General features: G+C 35.1%; 1 protein-coding gene across 1 annotated transcript in view; it reads left to right on the forward strand.

Moving 5' to 3' along the window:
- Positions 1-16,142, forward strand: part of LOC105390350 (fringe glycosyltransferase) — a 30,114-nt gene extending 13,972 nt beyond the window's left edge. Inside the window, exons 5-8 of the mRNA XM_011561638.3 lie at positions 13,262-13,356; positions 13,703-13,773; positions 13,984-14,164; positions 15,197-16,142. Of these exons, the coding sequence (XP_011559940.3) occupies positions 13,262-13,356; positions 13,703-13,773; positions 13,984-14,164; positions 15,197-15,251 (402 nt within the window). The 3' untranslated portion in view covers positions 15,252-16,142. The remainder of the gene's footprint in view (positions 1-13,261; positions 13,357-13,702; positions 13,774-13,983; positions 14,165-15,196) is intronic.
- Positions 16,143-23,719: the final 7,577 nt, after the last annotated feature.

Here is a 23,719-nt window from a genome sequence, read left to right on the forward strand (position 1 = left end):
CATGTACACAAGTAGTGAGGTAGCAGTCGGTGGCGGGCTGAGTCAGTCTGTGTTTGACCGGCGAGCCGACTGGACGTGTGCCTGCACGTGCGGCTTGGTGTTACAGTGAGCCATAGGTTTTGCGTGCTGTTCAGCTATACACGATATAATTGTAGACCCTACACCTTGGATTCGGAAACGGAAATGGAGAAAGCAAATGCTTGTGGACCTTGATGTATTCATTCAGCAGCTTGGGAGAAGTGACCTGGCTAAGTTGAAGACTGCTGACGGTAGTATAGTTGCCTCTAAGCTGAAATTTCTTGAGGAAATTTTAGGATTTTACGGCTTTCAGCTTCACATGCTCTGGGTAAAGACATAATTAGTACAGCTCTTCTGAAAGCTATTACTATGCTCGAACAGCTTCTCTCTCAGCTCTCGAAGCTCTTTAACAAATTTTGTTTATAAGTCATGTTTTCAAGCTGTTTTATAAGGTCATCACGAACCGTGTTTCTATCAAGTTCTTCAAGGACTATAAGAAAGCCTTTGATTCCATTTAGACCTGCGCAGTTCTGGAATTCCCTCGTTGTAACATGCATAGCGGCCTTAATGCAGCAACAGTATATTATGTCTACCTTGGACAGTCTATTCGACTAGGCAGAAGGAACTTCGAAAACGAAGCTGTAAGGTGCATAAAACAAAATATGTATTACTGGATTGGACTGCATAAGGGAAGATTTGACAAATTTTCACATAACTAAATGCCTGAAGGCAAAGGTCTTCAGTCAATGCGTCTTACTGGTGATGACGTATAGATCATAGACGTGGACACTGACGGTTGGACTGGTCCACCGAATCAATCAGCGGGCATTGGAAAGATTGGTGGTTCTTTGAAGGACCATATCAGAAATAAGGTAATCCGTAAGAGAACTTGAGTAACCGATATAGCTCTTAAATTCTGTATGCTCAAGTGGCATTAGGCAGGCCATAGCTGCCGAAGAACCGATGACCAGTGGGGCAAACGCGCTCTAGAGTGGAGACCACGAACAGGCAAGGGTAGCGGCGGATACCTTCGGGCCAGCTGGACCAACGACCTTATAAAGCTGACCGGTAGTGGCTGGATGAGGAAGGTTGAGAACAGAGTGCAGTGTCACTGCTGGTGAGAGGTCCAGCAGTGGACAATTACAGACTACTGTAGATTGCCTTGATTTTAGTCATTTTTCTGAAAAGAAACATGAAAGAAATGTTTACCGCACCAGTAAGTGCCAGTTATTGGGGCGTAAAAAAATGTATGCAGATTAGTAACTGGCAGACCCGTGCCAGTTATTGAAACAAAGCTGCCTAGACACTGGGGGTTTTTACAGTGCACTTTAAATCGTATTTTCTGTCGATAGAAGGTATAAAATAGCTTAAAATCACAAAACCCAAAATATTAGTAACTGGCAGGGGGGTGCCAGTTACTAAGTGAAGATATAAATTACATTTCAGTAACTAGCACCCTCAAATATAACTCAAAAGCAACTAAAATCACAGTGAATCGGGCTATTATGATATTGATTAGACCTTCCCCTACTTCCTTGTTATTGTCACACTATCAAAATCTTATTTATTTTCGCGAAAACAGGCCATACAAATTTTGGTGTCTCCTTAAGAGAAACTTAACGCACGTGCATTTTTTTGGCGATCTTCGCCGCTTTGACTGAGATAATTTCCAGCGCCGGAAAATACCCACCTAGCGCCGTAAAATTAAACTATAATATCAATGAATAATTGGAGATTACTGTAAACACATCAAAGATGGTCTTAATATATCCAAAAGCTTAATATATTTAGTTTTATAGTCAAAGTGCCAGTTACTGACACATGCCAGTTATACCACGATTTACCCTATTTTTGTTTGCATCATTTTGATGAGTGCGCATTCCTGTTGTATGTTGTAGTTGTTGATGGAACCACTGTGTCATCGCTTGCCGTGTCTAAAATGCCGTCTAGCTTTTTCATTTCTTCCTCTTCCTTTTTTCGTTTTGGTTAATTATATTAAGCTCTTGAAAAAAAATTATTATTGTATTCAAATAATATTAAATTAAAATAATTTATTAAATTAAAAATAAAAGATAACTTCAGATTACGAACAACACTAACTTTTCAATGACTTATAGAGTTCGATGAGTAAAAAACTAAGATGACAGCTTGTCAAATACTTCGAAATTTTTACGTTGCAAATGTTTTAACAAATTTAACTTATAAATACAAGTTAAATCGTGTTGAAGATAATGTGAAAACAATGGTGCGTTCGTTGAAATCAGACTATGTTCATAATTGATCGTCAAATGTGTGTGATTACGGAGTAATCGTGACAATTTGGTTTGTTTACATGATTGTTGGATTCTATTGCAAACTACTATAGGTACTCATACAGCAGCAACTTTTTTGATGACCAACCAAACGAAACAAATGTACACAATTTGTTATATTTACCGTCTGCTTATACGGTATAAATTGAAATTAATTACCAAAATAGTGTAACATCTCATGCGCTAGCACGAATTTACGGTTGAATTGAAAGGAGAAGCTCGAGTCCGATTAGGTAGCGATAAATCTCGGCACCCGCGCCCGTTCATACAAAATCAACTTAAAGGTGTGAAAACGTGCTCCACCTATAGACCAGCTTAATGCCCTATTCATGCGTCGCTCAGCGTCTGATTTCATAAAAGGTAAACGTCGCTTTCAGTTGCCTACCGCCTGCCTACTTAACTCCTACCTATTGGATTTACTAAGAAGATATTTGAAACTACAACAAAACTTACTTGAGTGAAATAAAAGTGAAACAAATACTGCTTTGAATTGGCCATGAAACATCCAGAGAAACCCTACGTTGTGTTGTAACCCAATAAACGAAAGATAGTGAATTAAATAAAACTATGACCTAGAACTGATTACATACTTCCTACCTGCCTATAATTATTGACCTATATACTACAACTTTGATGTATAACTTTTATTTGTACGATAAATACATATTTACAGGTAAGTACATAAAGATAATAATATAGATAATAATGTTTTTTGGTGTTGGTTAATAAGGGAAGCCCCTCCATACGCTTTGTAGGCCTTGATCACTACACCCGATTGAATCAATATATAAGACTCTAAAATAGATAAATAATAGCAAATATTCAATCGGAGCCCTCGTGGAACACAACCATTGACTTGGACATTCCTCCGACCAACTTATTAATCACTTCCCTTGCTCCTAACCTTATATATTTACATGTTTTATATTTATTTCATGTAAATAAATCAACATGAATACATGTTGTCAAAGCTAAAGGGACAATCATATTTATAATCATAAATTAACTGAAACTAGAATAGTTCAATAATTTACAGTATAGTAACTTTATTAAATCATGAATTTCATAATAGATAAGTATTTGAAAACATAATAATATGACTCTAATTTTGTAGCCAAGTGGGAAGTGATTTAGGTATTATTTTAAAAGATTAAATATATAATATGAAATAGTGAATATTCTTTGATCTTATTGGAATATAGGATAATTGTTATGAAATAGTGAATATTATATAAACTTATTCAAATATATTATAAATAGTTGTAATAAATATATCCTAGCTAACTTTATTCCTACTATATCCGTGCTATCTTTATTTACATTAGAATTTATTGATTTAACAAGGAAACAAACACTTCTATGGGTAAGAATTTACATAACTTTCTGAAAATATGCAAATTGGACAGGAATCTGATCTACCTTCAAGCCATTTGTATTTATTGAGCAATATAGGACCAGAAATGATTTAGTTTAAGTATCTAGGACCCTTATTTGTGATATCTTGACACTTATTAGAGTAAATTTCTCCGTCAATCAATTCTTTCCCTGCGCTGTTACTTGTTTTTAAACTCAAAGTCAAATAATCTTCTCTGCCATATAGATACTACAATAAATCATCTTTGAAAAGTTTATTTAAGTATGTATCTACTTTATTCTTTGAATAATTACTATAGCATAGATTCTATAGAAGTATTTATTTACCTAATGAAAAATCAATAATTTGAACAAAGAACCATAGAACAAATTTGAAGGTAGGTGTATATTTTTTATTTGATAAGAATTTATTATTTTTGAAGTGAGATCTATTGTCAGGTTTTAGTTATTTGATAATCATCATCATCATCATCACCAGCCCGCTTCTGCCTATTTGTATCTATCCAGAAGTCCCTATTCTAAACTAAAATAAGTTGAACCAAAGCTAAAATAAGGGAATGTGTAATGTGTAGGTTTTTCTCTAGCTAGCTAAATACTGAATGAGCGAGGTAGAAGACCTTTAGTGTACCTATCTAATCCCTATACCAGTGTGATGGAAATTGCAGCCGTGGGTTAGCGTCCTTCAAGAAATAAAGTGTAGGTATAACTTCTCAATCATATACGAGAGACAAAAAGTAAATACGAGTAGAAAGGTGACTTAGCTTCGCACACGGTGTTCCGCCTCGGCTCCACGCGCCTGGTCCTCAAGCTCCCACGGCACCGATCACTCCCTCCATCTGACCGTCTGCTCACCACGGCTGCTCACAAAAAAGTGAAAAGTGCCCACGCGCTGCTCGCTTACGTGGATATTATCCTCTACCCTCAACTCGCCGATATCAATATTAAGGCTCACCTACACTCAGAATAATTATCTTGATTATTCTGTGATCCGAAATCGGTACAACGAAGCTTGGCACGAAGTTAGCCGACACCCTGAATGATTTAATAGACAACTTTTCCAAAAATCCCACGGGAAAACCCTTCCAAAGCGCAACAAATCCCTCGGAACATCCAGCCGTAGTTTAAATTCATTATTTGCGAAATAGTTAATGTTTCGGCATCGATGGAACATTACATTCAACCCCTTATATTTTTGTAGTATCGCAAGTATATTATATAATTGAGATATGGAAAAAATATACACAATAATATACACCACCCTTTATTTTCGCAAATATCAAATTCATAGAATTTAAACGATGAAAAATTTGTAAAAGGAAATTCCGATCATCACCTCAATATGTCTGTGTGTGTGAGTGTAAAATGACTCAGATGATTAGCCAACAAGATCCCCAGAAATTATCAAAAATCAACGACCATCCCTATTATTATTTATTATTTACATAACTATTGATCGAATACTTAGTAGATTATTCATGCTCCAATAAACCGGGAACAAGGGGATACCCTGTCGATCAGAAGGATCCAATACTAAATGAGAAACCACAGAACCTTAAATTTATTTTTAAGAATTCTATGGCATCTTCAGCACGCCCTCTTAGAGCACGAACTCTCCCACGCCCTATGTTTTCGACGATGCATCATCAATAGAAATTAATAAAGTTCAAGTCTCATTCTAACAATCCCCAGGAACAATGTCCACCAATCTCCGAGCTTGATGTAGAGTGTAGAAATATCAAGTATCACTTTACCAAAACTAGAAAGAGAATTATTATTGTGAACCATTATTGCATTCATGTTTACAACTGATTCACAACTTTTCAATCCCCCTCCAATCCAGCAAAATGACAAAAGTAAGTACATGTTGAGTATAGAATATTATGAAGATACTGTACATACAACAGTATAATTTGACTATGCTGTCCTAACCTAACACCAAAATCTTCATAAATATTCTCTTTTGTATAGTGTTGTGTGATTAAGGTGAAATCGGAATCTTTCCTTCAGTGCAGGAGAACAGCCATGATATTTTACTAAAGCCACTTTCACATAACTACAAGTTTGTAGGTATTATTTTTTTCAATACATAGGTTCTTAGATATTCAATTCACCACAACTCTCATCCTCTTTCTCTGATTCACGCCACTCTAATAAACATCAAGGCCTTTTTCCTCCCCACTGATTAAATCAATAAAATATCATGTATCTAATTATTAATTTTCTTTTCTATCATTTACCTACCTAAATTGAAAAGAAAATACATCTAGTTTATTTACACTTCGATCAGAATGTGTTTTTGGTGTAAAGTGTATTTGTTTTCCGTCATGATCAACTTTTGTTATGTAGATATTTTTCTAAGCAAATTGTTTCAAAGTAATTATTTTTTTTTTGTGTAAAGTGTAGTGTGTCGTGTGGAGTCTGTAAAAGGTACTTTGTAAAAACATCTATAGCCTGTATAGACGTCTCATGTGTTAATGCGTGCATAGCTAACTTCAATAATAAATCGACTAAAGCGTTTGTACCACGTTTGTGCCCGAGTAGAACCGCCTTTCTTCGCCAATTTACTACAAAAGCAAGACTAAGAGTGTATGGTGTGTAAATTACTTGAACCAATTTGCACACTACTAACTAACGGTCCGATACCCATATTGCAGGCTCTGCCTAATTTAGGGTCGGATGACCGTGTGTGAGATGTCCCCACATATTATTAAGTTAGTAGTTTTAAAATGAAATTAACTATTTTTTTATAAAAATCTTTTTTCTTTTAAGATTTTACTTTTTTTTAAAAAAAATTTATTAAAATACTTATTACATAAGTAGCAATAATTCTTGTATCTACACTAGTTGATCATTTGGAAAATATTTGTGAAATAAAGGCAACTTTTGGAATAAATTTCTTTTTTTTTTTAGCTAAATAAGTACCTATATAATAGGTAACTCAATCAAGTTTTACAGAAACAATATACCAAAGTTTCCCTTATAAATGTGTGTGTGTGTGTGTCTGAACGAAGTATCAATAAACCCTTCATTTCCCAGTTGTATTTGTCATGATTATAAATCGCACTCAATATTAAATAAGTAAAACTTCATTCTTCATCATCCTTTAATCAACTATGTAAGACCTGGCCAGGTACCTTTAACATTCTTATCATTCAGACTTTAAAATGACGTTTAAAGTAGTTTTCTTCCTTCCACATTCTTTGCCCTTTCAATTTTTCGAAACATTATAATCACGACATAATCCCCGGGAAATGGCTATGTAAATACCCTACCATTTTGTTTTCTCTGTAAAAGAAAATTATATCAGATCAATTTTACCAAAATTGAAAGTTCCTACTCTCATGTAACAGACAAATCCACCCCAATATTCCATCGATACCAAAACATTAAAATACCGCCATCTAGTTTTTTTTCGTCAACCTATTACACTAATACACTATTTATTTTATCAAATATGTCTAACTACTACTTCTACTTCAACCATTTTCTACCCTCAGTAACTACCTAAGTCGAAAATAATGTTACTAGGTAACTAAACATTTTTCTGAGATATTACAACTCTCCCTCAAAACCCCTATTTGAAAAACACGGTCTCCATAATCCTTATTCTAGGCTGTTTGTGTAAATGTGCCTTACCTGTCTAACTGTCAAATTTATTAAAACTAAACTGTCAATGTCAACCTGACATAACCTTAACCTGTTTGGCTGTTTTTTTTTTCTGCACTAATCAAAACAAAAGCATGCGTCGTTGTGTTCAACAACATCGATCGCACGAAGAAATCTAAAGTTTACCCGATTAAACTTACGAAACTCTAAAATAATGAGTGAATCTTACAGGTAAGTGTCATTATTCTTTCAAATACCCTGTATGCATGCTACTAAGCTAAGTCCTCATGCCCAAATTATCGTGATTCAAAATAAATAACCTCTGAATTGTTAGTTATTTATACATACAATAGCTCTGTTTTACGGATCTTGTGTTTATAATAGACTTATTGTTATACACACCCTTTCTTCTATTGTCGCACACCCTTTCCTTCACACTGACCAAATCTAACTCAATTAAATATCTCCCATACAGTATTGAATTAAAACTGACAAGACTAATCAACTTATTTTAACTTATTGTCAACCCCTCACCTATAAAATAAACATCCTACTAATCCACTCTTGCACTCCTACATTTACTTAATGTTCTCGCTACTTTATATGAATTATGCCTAAAGAGTGATTTGATTTATTTCAGGAACAAACTTAACAATGTAAATCCAACCACACCCCTTGCCGGACCAAAACATATGATAAACCACTGATCAAACCATCCACTGTGACAAAACATTCACAATGCCTCACTACTTATAGACCAAAGTTACTATTCTTCAATAAGTAAGTACCCTTTTTTTACATATTGTAATACATTTTTTTAATACTTCCTCTACTTAAATTTTGTTAGACTGTTATGAAAATCATACCCCTGTAGATCCAATATTGATTACCATTCATAAAGCCATTCCCTAAATGTATTATCCTATTAGTCTACTTAAGTTATATTGAACTAAATAGTCATTTCCTGAATTTTTATAATTATGTAAATCATCACAATACTTAGCTTTTCTAATTAAATTCTATTCTTCTTTTCAGGATATGACATACTTTGTGAATGCTGATGATGATGATGTTCTATATTTGACAACCAAACTCTGAGACTATATACTATGAAGTAAACATCCTGACTCAGGTGAAGAAGTGTATTGCAACCGCGCTCAAAATAGGAACAACTAAACTACCCGCATAATTCTTAACTTACAAAGAATATATTGACACTAAATGAGGTCCTAGCCTACTTTATATGGTCTAACACTTTATCAACAACAGTTTACTTGATCTACATTAATTGTTTTCTAAATTTATTGTTATGTCTGACCAGTACCCTTTCATCACAAAATATTTTTTATTATTTTTTCTTTCAAATGAGATTAATGTTATATTTTCTTTTCTTTATTAACTGTAACTCATTGTATTTGTTTAGGAAAATGTCTGATAACATCTGTTACTAATTGGCTCTCTGGAATCTGATAATTAGACATTTGGACCTTTCCGGTTACTCTAATTTAGGATGATAGCATAGATAGTGTTACAGTTCTATCCCAACTCCTATGATCAATGTTGTATAATATATTATCTACTCTTTCAAACATTCAAGTATAGTAATTTTAGAGCCCAGTTTTTAAGCACCTAGTCGATGACAAGCAAAGATCCAATCCAGAAGCACAATCAACCACATCAACAAACCAAAGAACAACAAAACTCATACAACCAATACCAAACTGAACCAACCCAGCCAAAAGGATGATTAATAATTATAGACTAGTTGCTATAACTACCGATCCCCCCCCAACCAGGCCAGTCCAATCCAGCAGCAATCATACAAGCCCCGCCACGCAAACTCCTCGACCCACCAATGCAGCCGACCGCACCTCCAGACCAAAATCCCCACCCCTCATCTACCTGAGCCAGAATGTCTATATCTATTCTAATAATTTCAGGTTGTTCATAAGGACTAAAATGCGCCGTCTTTTCGTTACATTTGTTTTTTTTTTTTATAATTTTTTATTTTAATAAATTTACTGCTTTTACCTAAAATAAGACCATATCATTATTTTACCTACAACCCCTATTCACTAATAATTCCCTAATCAGCTACATAATCAGAGGAACCGTTCATAGTGATTCAGAGCAACACTAATATGACCTACCTACTATGTTTTATGTTATTCTCTTTAAAGGTAAGTAGGTACCTTAAGTAACCTATTAAATTTTATAGATACTTAATGTCCTGAATAAGAATCCATTATATTATACAACTTCTGATGATTATATCCTCTAACTCCACGAGAAACATAGTCTTATACACAAACAACCCCTGATGATGATAATGATTATTTCCCCTTACTCCACGAAGAGCATATCATATCACAATCATAATAATAATTATAAGAGCATATCATATACATATCACAACCCCTGCTGATGATGATTATTATTTCCTCTCCATGAAGAGCATAGCCACATACAACCCCTAATCTTTTGTAATTTTTTAATGAGCTACATAACATTACTACAACCCCTACTTATTAAGTACATTTTAATAAATGGATTATTTCCATTTCCTCATCCTAACTTTATCAACTACCTACCTATCTTCACAAATGCTTTCTTATTACGTTCCGTTCCAATACAAAACCTAGTCTCTTGCGCTTCCTATTAAATTTCTTTCGTTTATAAGTTCGATCACTCCACGGCAACAAATTGTGATTATATCAAGGATATAATCACTTTCCTACCCCTAGTATGTAACAAATCATTACGAACAAGAGACTTATTATAACGTAAACATATTGAGAGTATTAGTACGAGTAAAGTGAAAAATTATAACTTGCAGTGATTTTCATGTAATGTATAATAATGCACACAGCACACTGCCAAATATTATACTTGTCTGTGACGCAATAAAAGTTACTCTGTTAAAAAAAATAACCTTTTGTCTTTTATTGTTTGTGGTGCAATGCTGCATAAAGTTTTTTCAAAACAAACTTTTGAAACTTTCTTCTAGCCATAACATTAAAAGAAATGCCTTTATGTGAAAACCGCCATATTGAGTAAATATTTACTTACTAATCTCAAAGGCAAACAACAAAACTTAATGTTTTTTCGAGACAAACGTAAGTTACCTATCCTACTATGCAAAAGTGAGTTAATATTGTGATTTATTTGTAAATAAGTACTATATTAATCAAATTGGCTTGTTAAATTCCAGATAAAAGAACAGAAATCTACCTGCCTGATATCTAACATGAAGAGATGAAGCAAATTCCCTAACAACATCTAATATCCTGGTCTTTTCGGTACCAAATTGTAACGTTTCGCCCTACCGCCTGCCTACTTAACTCCTACCTATTGGATTTACTAAGAAGATATTTGAAACTACAACAAAACTTACTTGAGTGAAATAAAAGTGAAACAAATACTGCTTTGAATTGGCCATGAAACATCCAGAGAAACCCTACGTTGTGTTGTAACCCAATAAACGAAAGATAGTGAATTAAATAAAACTATGACCTAGAACTGATTACATACTTCCTACCTGCCTATAATTATTGACCTATATACTACAACTTTGATGTATAACTTTTATTTGTACGATAAATACATATTTACAGGTAAGTACATAAAGATAATAATATAGATAATAATGTTTTTTGGTGTTGGTTAATAAGGGAAGCCCCTCCATACGCTTTGTAGGCCTTGATCACTACACCCGATTGAATCAATATATAAGACTCTAAAATAGATAAATAATAGCAAATATTCAATCGGAGCCCTCGTGGAACACAACCATTGACTTGGACATTCCTCCGACCAACTTATTAATCACTTCCCTTGCTCCTAACCTTATATATTTACATGTTTTATATTTATTTCATGTAAATAAATCAACATGAATACATGTTGTCAAAGCTAAAGGGACAATCATATTTATAATCATAAATTAACTGAAACTAGAATAGTTCAATAATTTACAGTATAGTAACTTTATTAAATCATGAATTTCATAATAGATAAGTATTTGAAAACATAATAATATGACTCTAATTTTGTAGCCAAGTGGGAAGTGATTTAGGTATTATTTTAAAAGATTAAATATATAATATGAAATAGTGAATATTCTTTGATCTTATTGGAATATAGGATAATTGTTATGAAATAGTGAATATTATATAAACTTATTCAAATATATTATAAATAGTTGTAATAAATATATCCTAGCTAACTTTATTCCTACTATATCCGTGCTATCTTTATTTACATTAGAATTTATTGATTTAACAAGGAAACAAACACTTCTATGGGTAAGAATTTACATAACTTTCTGAAAATATGCAAATTGGACAGGAATCTGATCTACCTTCAAGCCATTTGTATTTATTGAGCAATATAGGACCAGAAATGATTTAGTTTAAGTATCTAGGACCCTTATTTGTGATATCTTGACACTTATTAGAGTAAATTTCTCCGTCAATCAATTCTTTCCCTGCGCTGTTACTTGTTTTTAAACTCAAAGTCAAATAATCTTCTCTGCCATATAGATACTACAATAAATCATCTTTGAAAAGTTTATTTAAGTATGTATCTACTTTATTCTTTGAATAATTACTATAGCATAGATTCTATAGAAGTATTTATTTACCTAATGAAAAATCAATAATTTGAACAAAGAACCATAGAACAAATTTGAAGGTAGGTGTATATTTTTTATTTGATAAGAATTTATTATTTTTGAAGTGAGATCTATTGTCAGGTTTTAGTTATTTGATAATCATCATCATCATCATCACCAGCCCGCTTCTGCCTATTTGTATCTATCCAGAAGTCCCTATTCTAAACTAAAATAAGTTGAACCAAAGCTAAAATAAGGGAATGTGTAATGTGTAGGTTTTTCTCTAGCTAGCTAAATACTGAATGAGCGAGGTAGAAGACCTTTAGTGTACCTATCTAATCCCTATACCAGTGTGATGGAAATTGCAGCCGTGGGTTAGCGTCCTTCAAGAAATAAAGTGTAGGTATAACTTCTCAATCATATACGAGAGACAAAAAGTAAATACGAGTAGAAAGGTGACTTAGCTTCGCACACGGTGTTCCGCCTCGGCTCCACGCGCCTGGTCCTCAAGCTCCCACGGCACCGATCACTCCCTCCATCTGACCGTCTGCTCACCACGGCTGCTCACAAAAAAGTGAAAAGTGCCCACGCGCTGCTCGCTTACGTGGATATTATCCTCTACCCTCAACTCGCCGATATCAATATTAAGGCTCACCTACACTCAGAATAATTATCTTGATTATTCTGTGATCCGAAATCGGTACAACGAAGCTTGGCACGAAGTTAGCCGACACCCTGAATGATTTAATAGACAACTTTTCCAAAAATCCCACGGGAAAACCCTTCCAAAGCGCAACAAATCCCTCGGAACATCCAGTCGTAGTTTAAATTCATTATTTGCGAAATAGTTAATGTTTCGGCATCGATGGAACATTACACAGTGCAAACATCACTGTGTTCGCCCTCGTTAGCGGGATTAGCATAATTTTGTCATTTGTGTTTTTGAATGTTTCGCTTTACGTGATATGTGCTTGATGAGTGCTTTGGAGACCATAGCTCTTAGGTCAGAGTACACCGGATTCGGCTTCCGTGTAGAGTGGACAAAAGTATAAATATTATTATAGACGGCTACTCGATCCAACATCGCTGCTGTAGGCGAGGCCTCTAGTTTGACGTTGATGTTGAAGCAATCTGCTTGAAGTTCTACCCGGGTACCCACTAGGCACTCCAGGCTTGCGCAGCATAACGTCTCATGTCCCATCCCTTATGGAACGGTCCATAGTCCAAACGACGCGCAGTCCAAGAAGGTCTAGAATTTCCGCCCAGTTGGAGCGCGTAGTCAACACCCGGCTTTACAGAAGACTACAAGTTTGATTCCTGACCGAGTCCTTTATTCCAGGAGACGGAAAGCGGCGAGGTGTTCTGGTTCGCGACGTTCGGCGCCGGCATGTGCATGAGCCGCAGCCTCGCGCTGCAGATCCTGCCCGTCACTGGGTGAGTCACTAGCGTATAACACATGCTGAGTGGAGACATTTTCTGTGGTCAGGCTACCAATCACAAATATTGTCGACTCTAGTCGATAGGTAATTCGATAGGCGGTTGGTTGTATTGACATCTTACGCCCCTGTCGGTAACGTTACAAACTCCTATCGACTAAAGTCGACAATATTCGTGATTCGTGATTGATACTACTATTGATACTGAACGTGATAAACCTGAGCTGATAAGTCTTATGTACACGTGTATATCTTCGAAAGCTTGAAGGGCATCCGTCACATAATTGGTCTTCAGTTCTTATTTTTAACATTAGAGGAGTCTTTAACTTATCATTCTCTTGCAGTGGTGGCCGGTTCATCAGCATATGCAATAAATTGCGGTATCCAGATGACGTCACCATGGGATATATCGTAGGTAAGCTCTACTTTTTATTTTTGCAAAAATACTTAGACGCATGCAAAACCTTTAAATTACTTTGTAAGCGTATCTATCCCTGGTATATAAATAGTACTCCTGCTCACCAAACTCCGAAAATTTATAAAAAAATATCTGATTGGCGGATACATAACTCATTTACCATATCCTACGTCCTATAGTTTTACCAACCAAATCCTCTCCCCACAGGTCGCTACGGCAAAGTGGGCCTCACCGTGGTCCCTCAGTTCCACTCTCACTACGAGGAGCTGCGCTTCCTGCCGGCGGACTCCCTGCGGGATCAGCTCAGCCTCAGCTACGAGCTGCAAAACAGAAAGGGACGGAACGTGCTGGACGTGCCCGGGTTCAATACTGTGTATGATCCTACCAGGTAAGGATGTCTTTTTAGTTTACTCCGCGAGCCTCCATCCAGGTCGATACGGCAAGATCTTGACGCACTTCCACTTGCAGCAAAAATTCGGTGCGTTTATTCCATCCGATCCACATGGCATATTTGTATCGATCCAATAACGTACAGTCAGCTGCATAATGTGGTATGACTTGCCCGGATTTAATACCGTCTATGATCCTACCAGGTACCTACGGATAAATAATATCATCAGCCTTCGTCAACCCACTGCAGGGTATACGCCTCCTCCATGTTATGCCAAGCTTCACGGTCCTGTGCTACACTTATCCAGTTTGGTCCAGTTGCTTTCCTAATATCATCAGGCCAACGGGTTGGCGGTCTACCAACTGATCACCGTCCCTCCCTCCACTCCAACACTGGCTTGGTCCATCTAAACTTTAGATGGACCAAGACTTTAGATTCTAAAGTCTTCTCGCCTTGCCAGATGCCATGCCCATCTCCACCTATAATAATATGTTAGTTTAACAGAAAATTTAAAAAAGAATTATGAATACGTATATAATCAAGTGATGGCCAATGGCGGCACATGATCGGGAACGGTGGCCAGTTTATAAGGAGGCCTTTGCCTAGTAGTGGGGCACGATCTAGTAAAATAACCATGACCAATGACCATGGCTCGCAGCAGTAGTAGAACTCGCTAAGCTCCAATTTCATGGCTGCAACACTGTTTAAGGTTCTATAAGGTGAGACTGGTTAGCCTTTACAAAAAACGGGTGATGCAATTTTACGGATAATAATTATACCTATACAGGGTGTTGCAAAAAGGTACTAAGGCGTGCAGCATGTTAAATAAAAACACAATGTCAAAATTCACGAAAAAAAAAACATTTTCCATAGAAACATTGTTGGTCATGGTCACGTGACTTTTTACTATGGAGAATGATATATTTTTTAGGCTGTCTATAGTTGTTCGTTGCTCTGTGGTATAAAAGATTCACAACCCACTTTCGGTCCATACGTAATAAGTACCTAATGGTTTTTTTATTGTTTCAGGTTCATGTCTCTTCATTGCTTCCTATTTCCGAATGAAAAGTTTTGTCCAAGATAGCACTCATAAGGAAATAGTTCTGGTAACAAGTGAAACCTATGAGGTATTCCTCAAGTAAATGTCCTACGAGATCTCATTGAGCGACATTACTTTATTGGTTGTAAAGAAATTATTTGGTTTGTTCTTATAGTGATTTAAATCAACTTATAGAACATAAGGAACATCTGAATTTTTGAGTAGCCGTAAACAAAAATGTTGATTCCCTGTTTTTGTCATTAACAAATCAATTTGCAATGAGTACATAACATGTAATCGTCAATACACCATGTTTTGAAAGAATGATTTATGTATAGAACAACAACATTAAACTATAAGTTTTATAAATTCTGTTTGTTAAGCTAGTAGGTATACAAAAATACTGTGATATAGTTTCTAATTATATAGTGGCACTAATGTCATATTAAAACGTTAAGTTTAAGTAAGAAATTAAAGGTTAATTATTATAACTTCATTTAAAAGTGGTGCACAAACATATTATTTATATTCATAATATATTAAATCATGGAACATAGAAAGTCATGTATGACCATAATTATATTTGTATTATCCTATTTATGTAGCCTGAATTTTGGATGAAAAGATTCATCAAATATAGCATTTACCTTTTATTAACTTTTTTCAAGATATTGTTTTATCCAGATGATAATTTATGTAGATTTGCCTATCTAATACTGACACTTAAATATAATACAGCAATGTATCTTTGCCTTCCCCGTAGAATCTATAACATTGCATGGTTTTTTTTAATTGGTGTGCTCAACTGCACATTGAGTTATGTACATGATTCATAGAAAATATTCTATGTTTTTGTAGGTTATGTATATTTTTATATGACAGTCAATTGTTTTGTATTTTTGTTTTTATAAATATATTTATTTATCCATAAACGTATAAAGTTTTGTTTCATTTAAATATTAAGGGAACCCAAACGTTTATTCGAGAGGCCGTGCGTTCAAATCCTGGCATGCATCAAATCAACAATATAATTCGTTTTTGATTAAAATATTTCTCAGATCTACGTCTCAAATACGAGTACTATCTATGATCCGAAAAAAAAAACTGAACGAAAATGAGCTATGCTACCACAGATACCCCTCTTTTTGCGTCAATTGTTAGAAATAAGGAATTCTATACAGTAAGATCTCGCGGTGAAGGAAAAATATCGTAAGGAGACCTGCACATCTAGATATGTACCTATGTGTACCCTGAGATCATTGTACACATTTTAAAACAGCAATACGGCTCGCTTGATCACATGAGTAAAAAATGTGTAGGTAGGTACCTACAGCAAAAAACAATCTTATATTTCCAATAGCAGTTCTACCTAGTAGCACTTACCTACACATCCTGTCTTAAATCAGCATTATTGAACAAAGCATGGCTCAACGAAATAAATAGCAAGACAAAGCAATAACTTTATTTACCATACACATTCCACATACAGTGGCGTCAGGTTACCACGAGACATCAGACGGACGCTGCCATTATAAATACGCATATACATGTCCTAGATTTTCAATATACGAACAAGATAGTGTGTCACATACAAAAACAAAACAAAAAATTGTTAGCATTCTGTTTTAAGTTCAACCTATGACCACCACTTGTACCAATGAAGCTCAGCCGGGTAAGCGCCCGCTTTTCACGCAAGAGGCAAGAGATGCGGGTTCGAATCCCGGCGCTGACATGTACCTACAATGTATACCATCACTCTTACGGTGAATGAAAACATCGTGAGGAAACCTGCATAGCTAGATTTAGTACATCTAGATATGTGAACCCACCAACCCACAGGGGACCAGCGTGGTGGGAAATGGTCCAAGCTTAGGAAGGCAGTTTAGACCTTGGGGATAGAATAAAATAGTGTCACAAATCTTCTAACCGAACTAATTAAAATAAGAGGTCAATGGAAGAAGTGCGATGCTGTGTCGAGACGTTTCTTTTGCAATGACACTCCACCCGGTTCGTATATTGTTGATCTAAGTACGCAGTACAATAGTATAACATACCGTGCATTTCTGTGTATCAGCTTTCGCGGTGAACCACCTTTGCGCTATTATGAATTCCTGATACAAATAGTAGCGTTAAGATAAGCTGAACATGCAAAGATAGAAAAGTTAAATGAATAACAGTTGTAAGTACATAGGTATCCGATTTTGCCGATGAAATTAAGCACCGTGCGGCTGCAAAAAAAAAGTATTCCTTAGTTCATTGCACTACCTATCTATCTCTCTCTACTCTACACGACACCCATCCAAGTGACCAAAGATTAAATTAAGTGTAAATATTTTAATGTGCAATCTTTAAAATATTTGATGTACCTATAATAATGCTTTTAGCATTAAGTCCACCTTTTGTACACTTATGTTATATTTGTGCAATAAAGTATTAAATAAATATATTTTTTGTTCCCACTGGCAAATGTGTAAACGTTCTAATTCCTAACAGATCACGGCTAAAATGTGATTAATTAATGTGATTGACATGCTCCATTCGCTCCGCAACTCAACGGGAGCACCTGGCTACGCGACTTCTAGGGATCCGTATTAATTTAACAGGAACGGTAGGATAATATTTTGCGTGGTATAATAAATAAATAATATTCGGATTACAAAAATACTCCCTGACATCCATTATTTCATTTGGCTTCTTCTTCTTTGGCTAGTTATGAATTTTCATCCAAAGCCTAGGTCTAGGTTTATGGTACAGGTAGGTAGATGTTATCTATGTCTTATCATATTTGTATAAATTACGCATATGTATACTTGTATAGATAGTATGCATGAATTGAGAGTTTTCGTGATTATCTTGCTGTATTAAACGTCGGTTAGTAAAAAAGTAAAAATGTTTATTTAGGTATATTTATGTTACCTAGGTATAATCATAAGCACAAAGCATTTTACATTTATTAAAATATGGATGGTTAGTAAAAAAGACGAACGCGAAATTGAAACATTGTAGCAGCGATGTAAATTAAGTTAAAAAGAGATTAAATACGAACCCAGAGGACCGAAGCACATTGTGCACCTGGACGTATTTTTTTAAGTCGATAGCAACCTGCAAAGTCACTTTTCGTAATTGGTCCACGGACGTAGTTCGACCCAAATTCGGTCCGGTACACTATTATTAAACTCTTTATTGAACAAAATAAATTGTTACAAAGGCGAACTTAATGCTAGCAGCATTTTCTACCAGTTAACCTTTGGTGATGTTGAAAAAGTGATTGGTAGTGCTTACGATAGAAGATGGTCTAAATTGAATACCTAACCAAAATATTAATATAACTATACCAATACAATATAAGTAAATAATTATATACATGATACATACATACATATATTACATACATACACATATACATACATAAACTTAAAATTACTATCATCATCATCACATAGATAGGGATCAGTTAAGCTGAATGTTCTGCTCTTGGAGGTAGTGGAGACGAACTTTAGATTTAAAAAGATCTATAGACTTAGTTTGCCTTATATCCAGTGGTAACTTGTTCCACAAGCGAACCGCTGTCACAGTGAAAGAATCAGAATACCCTGCCGCATTATGCTCTGGGGTACGAAAGAGAAGATTGCGACTTGACCGTTGAGGACGGTCAGAAAAGTCGAAGAACGTGAAGCGTTCTGTTAGGTAGGATGGGGCACAAGAATTATAGACTATACTATGAACGAGGGATAAAATATGAGCATTCCTTCGGTGACGGATATTGAGCCACTTGAGTTTGTTACGTTACACTAAAGTGAATAGTCCCGCACAAATGAGGGTTTAAAACGATTAAACCCTTTATGGCATGTTACGAGCCATATTTTCTGTTAAACTTTTGCTTCATAAACGATGCGAAGGTAAAACATTCAGCTACACTGAGTTTTCCGGACAATTAGACGAGGGTTAGTAGAAGGGAAAAATATAAAAAAAAAACTTAGCGAGCTGTTGAGCTGTAGCGAGTGTTCTTGTACCTATAGTACTGTCGTATGATGTTTAATTAGTCTAAGTTTAAACTAAACTAAGAAAGAAAGAAAAAAATATTTGACACTTGTGTGTTTCTTTCTTTCTGAGTGCAGATTCGTAAGTAGGTTTGTACTTTACAAAAAATACACAGAAAATATTCATTGACCATCAGATAAACAATAAAATAAATACTCGAGGTAATTACATAGGTACAAACTTAGATTTAACCGTTGATAAGAGCTAAGTCGTGAATGAGTAGCTAACACAAAATAGGAGGGAGGTTTAATTAATATAAGTGGATACACGCCGTAGTTTGAATAACTCACTACTCAGTCTATATCGATAATAGGTATAAAATACTGCTCAAGACATTCCATTTTCAGTGACTATTAGGTACCTAATAGTACTTACTACCTACTTAGTCCAATTTATAAAATCCCCAAAATTTACAAGTACTTATTGAGGAAAAATTTATGAATTGGAAGAAGTGGTATTTGTACATTCAAAATTAAAAAAAAACAATTTAGAAATCAATGTTCTACCGCAACACTGTACACGTACCTACAGGGTGCTTGCCCTTATGGAGCAATTATTTTGCGCGAGTGTAGTAGGATTGAGTGTGCGTCCAAACTGATCATAGGTACAATCAGTATATCTACACATGATAAAGATAATATACCTACTATTTATTGCACACATACAGGATTCATACACATTTATATAATATAATGAATGAATGAATAACAAAAAAGAAATAGCACAATCGGCGGTCTTCTTACTAGAAGTGATTTCTTCCAGATAGGGAAAATAAAGGTAAGGTGTGAAATACGAGATATTTAAAATACTTACCGATACACTCACATACAAATAAAACGTTCCAGTGACATATGGAACGTCAATGGCAGAAGGAACTTTTTCATTGCATGTGAGTGTAGTAAGCTTTAAAAAGTAAGTTGAAATTACTTATTTTTTCAATTCCCAATTCTATCGTAAATTTATATTAGCAAAATAACATTCAAATGATCCGTTCAGTCAGCCGGTATCTGTTTGGACTTTACGGTAAGTGGCTCACAATCTTTGTACGGCATTATTACCGGGCCCAGGTGGACGGAGGGTATTGCAGTGTCGCCGGGTCAAGCCGTAATCCGATAAAATGTTGGCTAACCATTATGACTATTGTTTCCATTGTTTTAGGATTCAATTTAAAAAAAAATGTACTTGTTTAGGCGAAATATGTACACTGTTTTCAATTAATATAGCTTTCCCGCGCGAGTTTCGCATCGCCTTTAAAGGGTATCCCGATAGGAAACTGAAATATAAACCGCATCAACAAAATCGGTTCAGCCAAACGCTAGATAATCACGCACAACATACTTACATACCTACATACGGGTCAAACTGAATATAATATAGGCCTCAGACCCTCACTAGCTGCTAGCACTCACCTAGTGTCGGGCGGACTCGTGGCACCACACCCAGGCACTACCGCTCTATAAATAAATATATCTACATACATACAATCTACAGTTACAATGTTACAATAAACATACAAGAATTACGACCACTAGTTTCTAATGCAATGGTAGGGTTATTTCTACGGCCTTACAAATAAACTTATTCTAGGCATAGGATAAATACGGTAGTGTCTAACCCGGCTGGGTGTGGTGGGTCACAAGTTGCAATACGCTTGCTCTGAATGCGAGAAGGCTGGCCATACAAATGCCAAATAATTATGTACTATGCTATGCTATTATTATAGTTCGTATCGCTTGGTCTAGTTTCCTGTGTTTTCCCCTTTGAAAGGAATAAATGATATATAGTATCTACTTTTATTTTCTATGGTATTTACATAAAAAATACAGAGTTGTCCATGTATGTCACCACGACCCATAACCTCCCCATTGGCGCACGGTCTCCTTCCAATGAAGGAAGGTTATTTAACAAAATGTATATTCTAAGTACCTAGTCTTATAGTACGACAAGATAACCTAACTATATTGCTAAATTATAAATGGTGTTGCCAAAAAAAGGGAAGCCAGTATTTGTACGGCCCCTGATCTATGTATCTGTGTGTCTCGTACCGTCAGAACAACCGACATGCATACTAACGAGCTATGAAATGTGCTCTCGCGTTTACTGCCCAGCGCCCATTACGGAACGAGAGCTGGACAACTTGTAATGCTTTGCTTTTTAAAATAATCATAGTTTTTTAAATTTATGTAATGAATTTAAGTACTTTTTTGGAATCTTCGGCGCTAAACTAGGTAAATTGATAGTTCTCATTTTGCTGTAGGTGTTACGTCGTTGCCTGACTATATTTTTTTGTTAAGTATTTCTTTTCTGTAGTCTGGAGTAGCACTTAGCTATAAAAAAGCTTTTTAAATCAACATCATCCTACATATACTTTTGGAATAAGTACATAGTTTATTCTGCGTGCGATATCGGGCGTTTGGTTGTGGCTCCTGGACTACTGCGTAAATAAATGTTCTCGAGTGGTCAGAAAATGACTGCATTCCAGTCACGACGCCATCTACCGGGCAAAACAATAATTTACTGTTCACTGCAGACAATCCAAGCAGGTGTTCCGTAGGGGAGCGGCGCTTTTGTTTTTCTGACTTTTCTATGTTGAACCCTAAGAGCATCGATATTGGCTCGATATTTTTTTTGTGTGTAAGTTTGGCTTATTTTCATGTGGACGGTACTTTAATAATATCTGTAAAAGTATTTATTTAGATTTTAAAAAAATATGTGAGTGCTAAACATCTTTACTTTAGAAAAGATAGATGATGATAATTATAATATATCTGTGGTGACAATAGTACAGTACGTCTTGTAAAGGTTTAAAAGTTTATCTAAAACTATGACTGTGTATATGTGCTCTATAACATACAGGTTAGTATTGGTACACATTAGTATTGGTTAACGAAGCAATTATACTGTAGGTGATAGAATTGATTAGCTATGTGACAATCCAGTAATTATATGACAGTGCTTACCACCACGGTCGAACAATCTGAATTACCTACAAATAAAGGTCAACCTATAGGTAGATGAAAGATGTTAATTTTTACATTTTACTTCAATAATTTGCCACTAAGTTTTTTTTTGGTCATCAAATATCGAATAGAACAATGGAATGCTTTTACGAATTTTAACTGAAAGGTATTATAAAGTGTTATAATCACGGTCTAGTTAAAACATAAGTAAGTTTATCTTACTTGGAATAAGTAGAATATTTCAAATAGTCATGCCATTCATAAGGAACTATTACACAGATAAAATTTGCTACATTAGCAGCACAGACTATAAACTGGTAAATAAATTGATGCAATTTAGTGCACAGGCTCACCTTATAGCATAGCGACCCTAAATTATAGCAGTAATAATATCAGAGCAGATTGCGAATGGACAGGTCTAATTATCTATATCTAGGTGCGGGATTATTATATGAAATCTAGGCTGATAGGTGTGGCTGAGCAGCTGCAATCTTAGGTTCTACATCGATGTAAAACGTGCCTATTTAATTATCTATTTTGCCATTCTTGTCCTATGATCGAGAAAACTAGGTTTAGTTGTTACGCATTGGAAGCTGAGAAAGAGCTAAAGGACTAGGTTTCGGTAAAGGATGGTAATAATTCGATCACAACCGGAAAAAAAATGTGTAATACTGAAAGAAAATACATATTTATTTAAGACCGCCCAAATACACAACTTCGTGACTACTAATTTTAGGTAAATATACTGCTTAATTATATATATGCCGATTTGTCTTTTTTAAATTCTATTGTGTTATTTTTTAATCTAATAGGCAAACCAATATCTTTGGTTTTGTTACAATAGAATTTAATTATGCAAATATTGGAAACCGGAACACTAACTTCATTGTTATTGTCATAATCACAAATCGAGTCCATTAATAAATTGTTGGTTTTAGAAAACCCATTTGAATAAATTTTGACATTATAACAAAATGTTCGTTTAAATTACAAAATTATTCGCAAAAATACCACCTGTGGTGGACCGTATTAAATTTTATTGACTTGAAACACCTCGTAATTTCCTATTTTCTCTACAAAAGGTTGATCATCACGTGTAAATTATTACGCCATTAATTTTGTTATGGCATATTTCATTCATCGTGGACTCTACCAAGTGTCAATTAATTTGTGAATTATTTTCATAACACGAAAACGTTCATGACGGAAGCAAAACATAAACTTTACCTTCAGATGTGACTCTGTAAATGTAGAACTCAGAACTATCATGAAACTTGGTTTTCCAAAATAGTAGGCCGTCACTAAACCTCAGGCATCGCTTTTCAAAAAAAAATACACAATCATTTGTTTATATATAAATTGCCTAAATACCCACACACACACACATATTTTTTAAGCTCTGAGCCATCTTTGTACTTTAGTAAGCAAGTGCATAGGGTATCAAATCTGGCTAAGTTTTACTGTAAGTACACCTATGTACTTTGTTAAAGTAAAACTTATAGTATAGAAAGG

Source organism: Plutella xylostella, chromosome 10 (genome assembly GCF_932276165.1).
Source record: "Plutella xylostella chromosome 10, ilPluXylo3.1, whole genome shotgun sequence".
Classification (NCBI taxonomy): domain Eukaryota; kingdom Metazoa; phylum Arthropoda; class Insecta; order Lepidoptera; family Plutellidae; genus Plutella; species Plutella xylostella.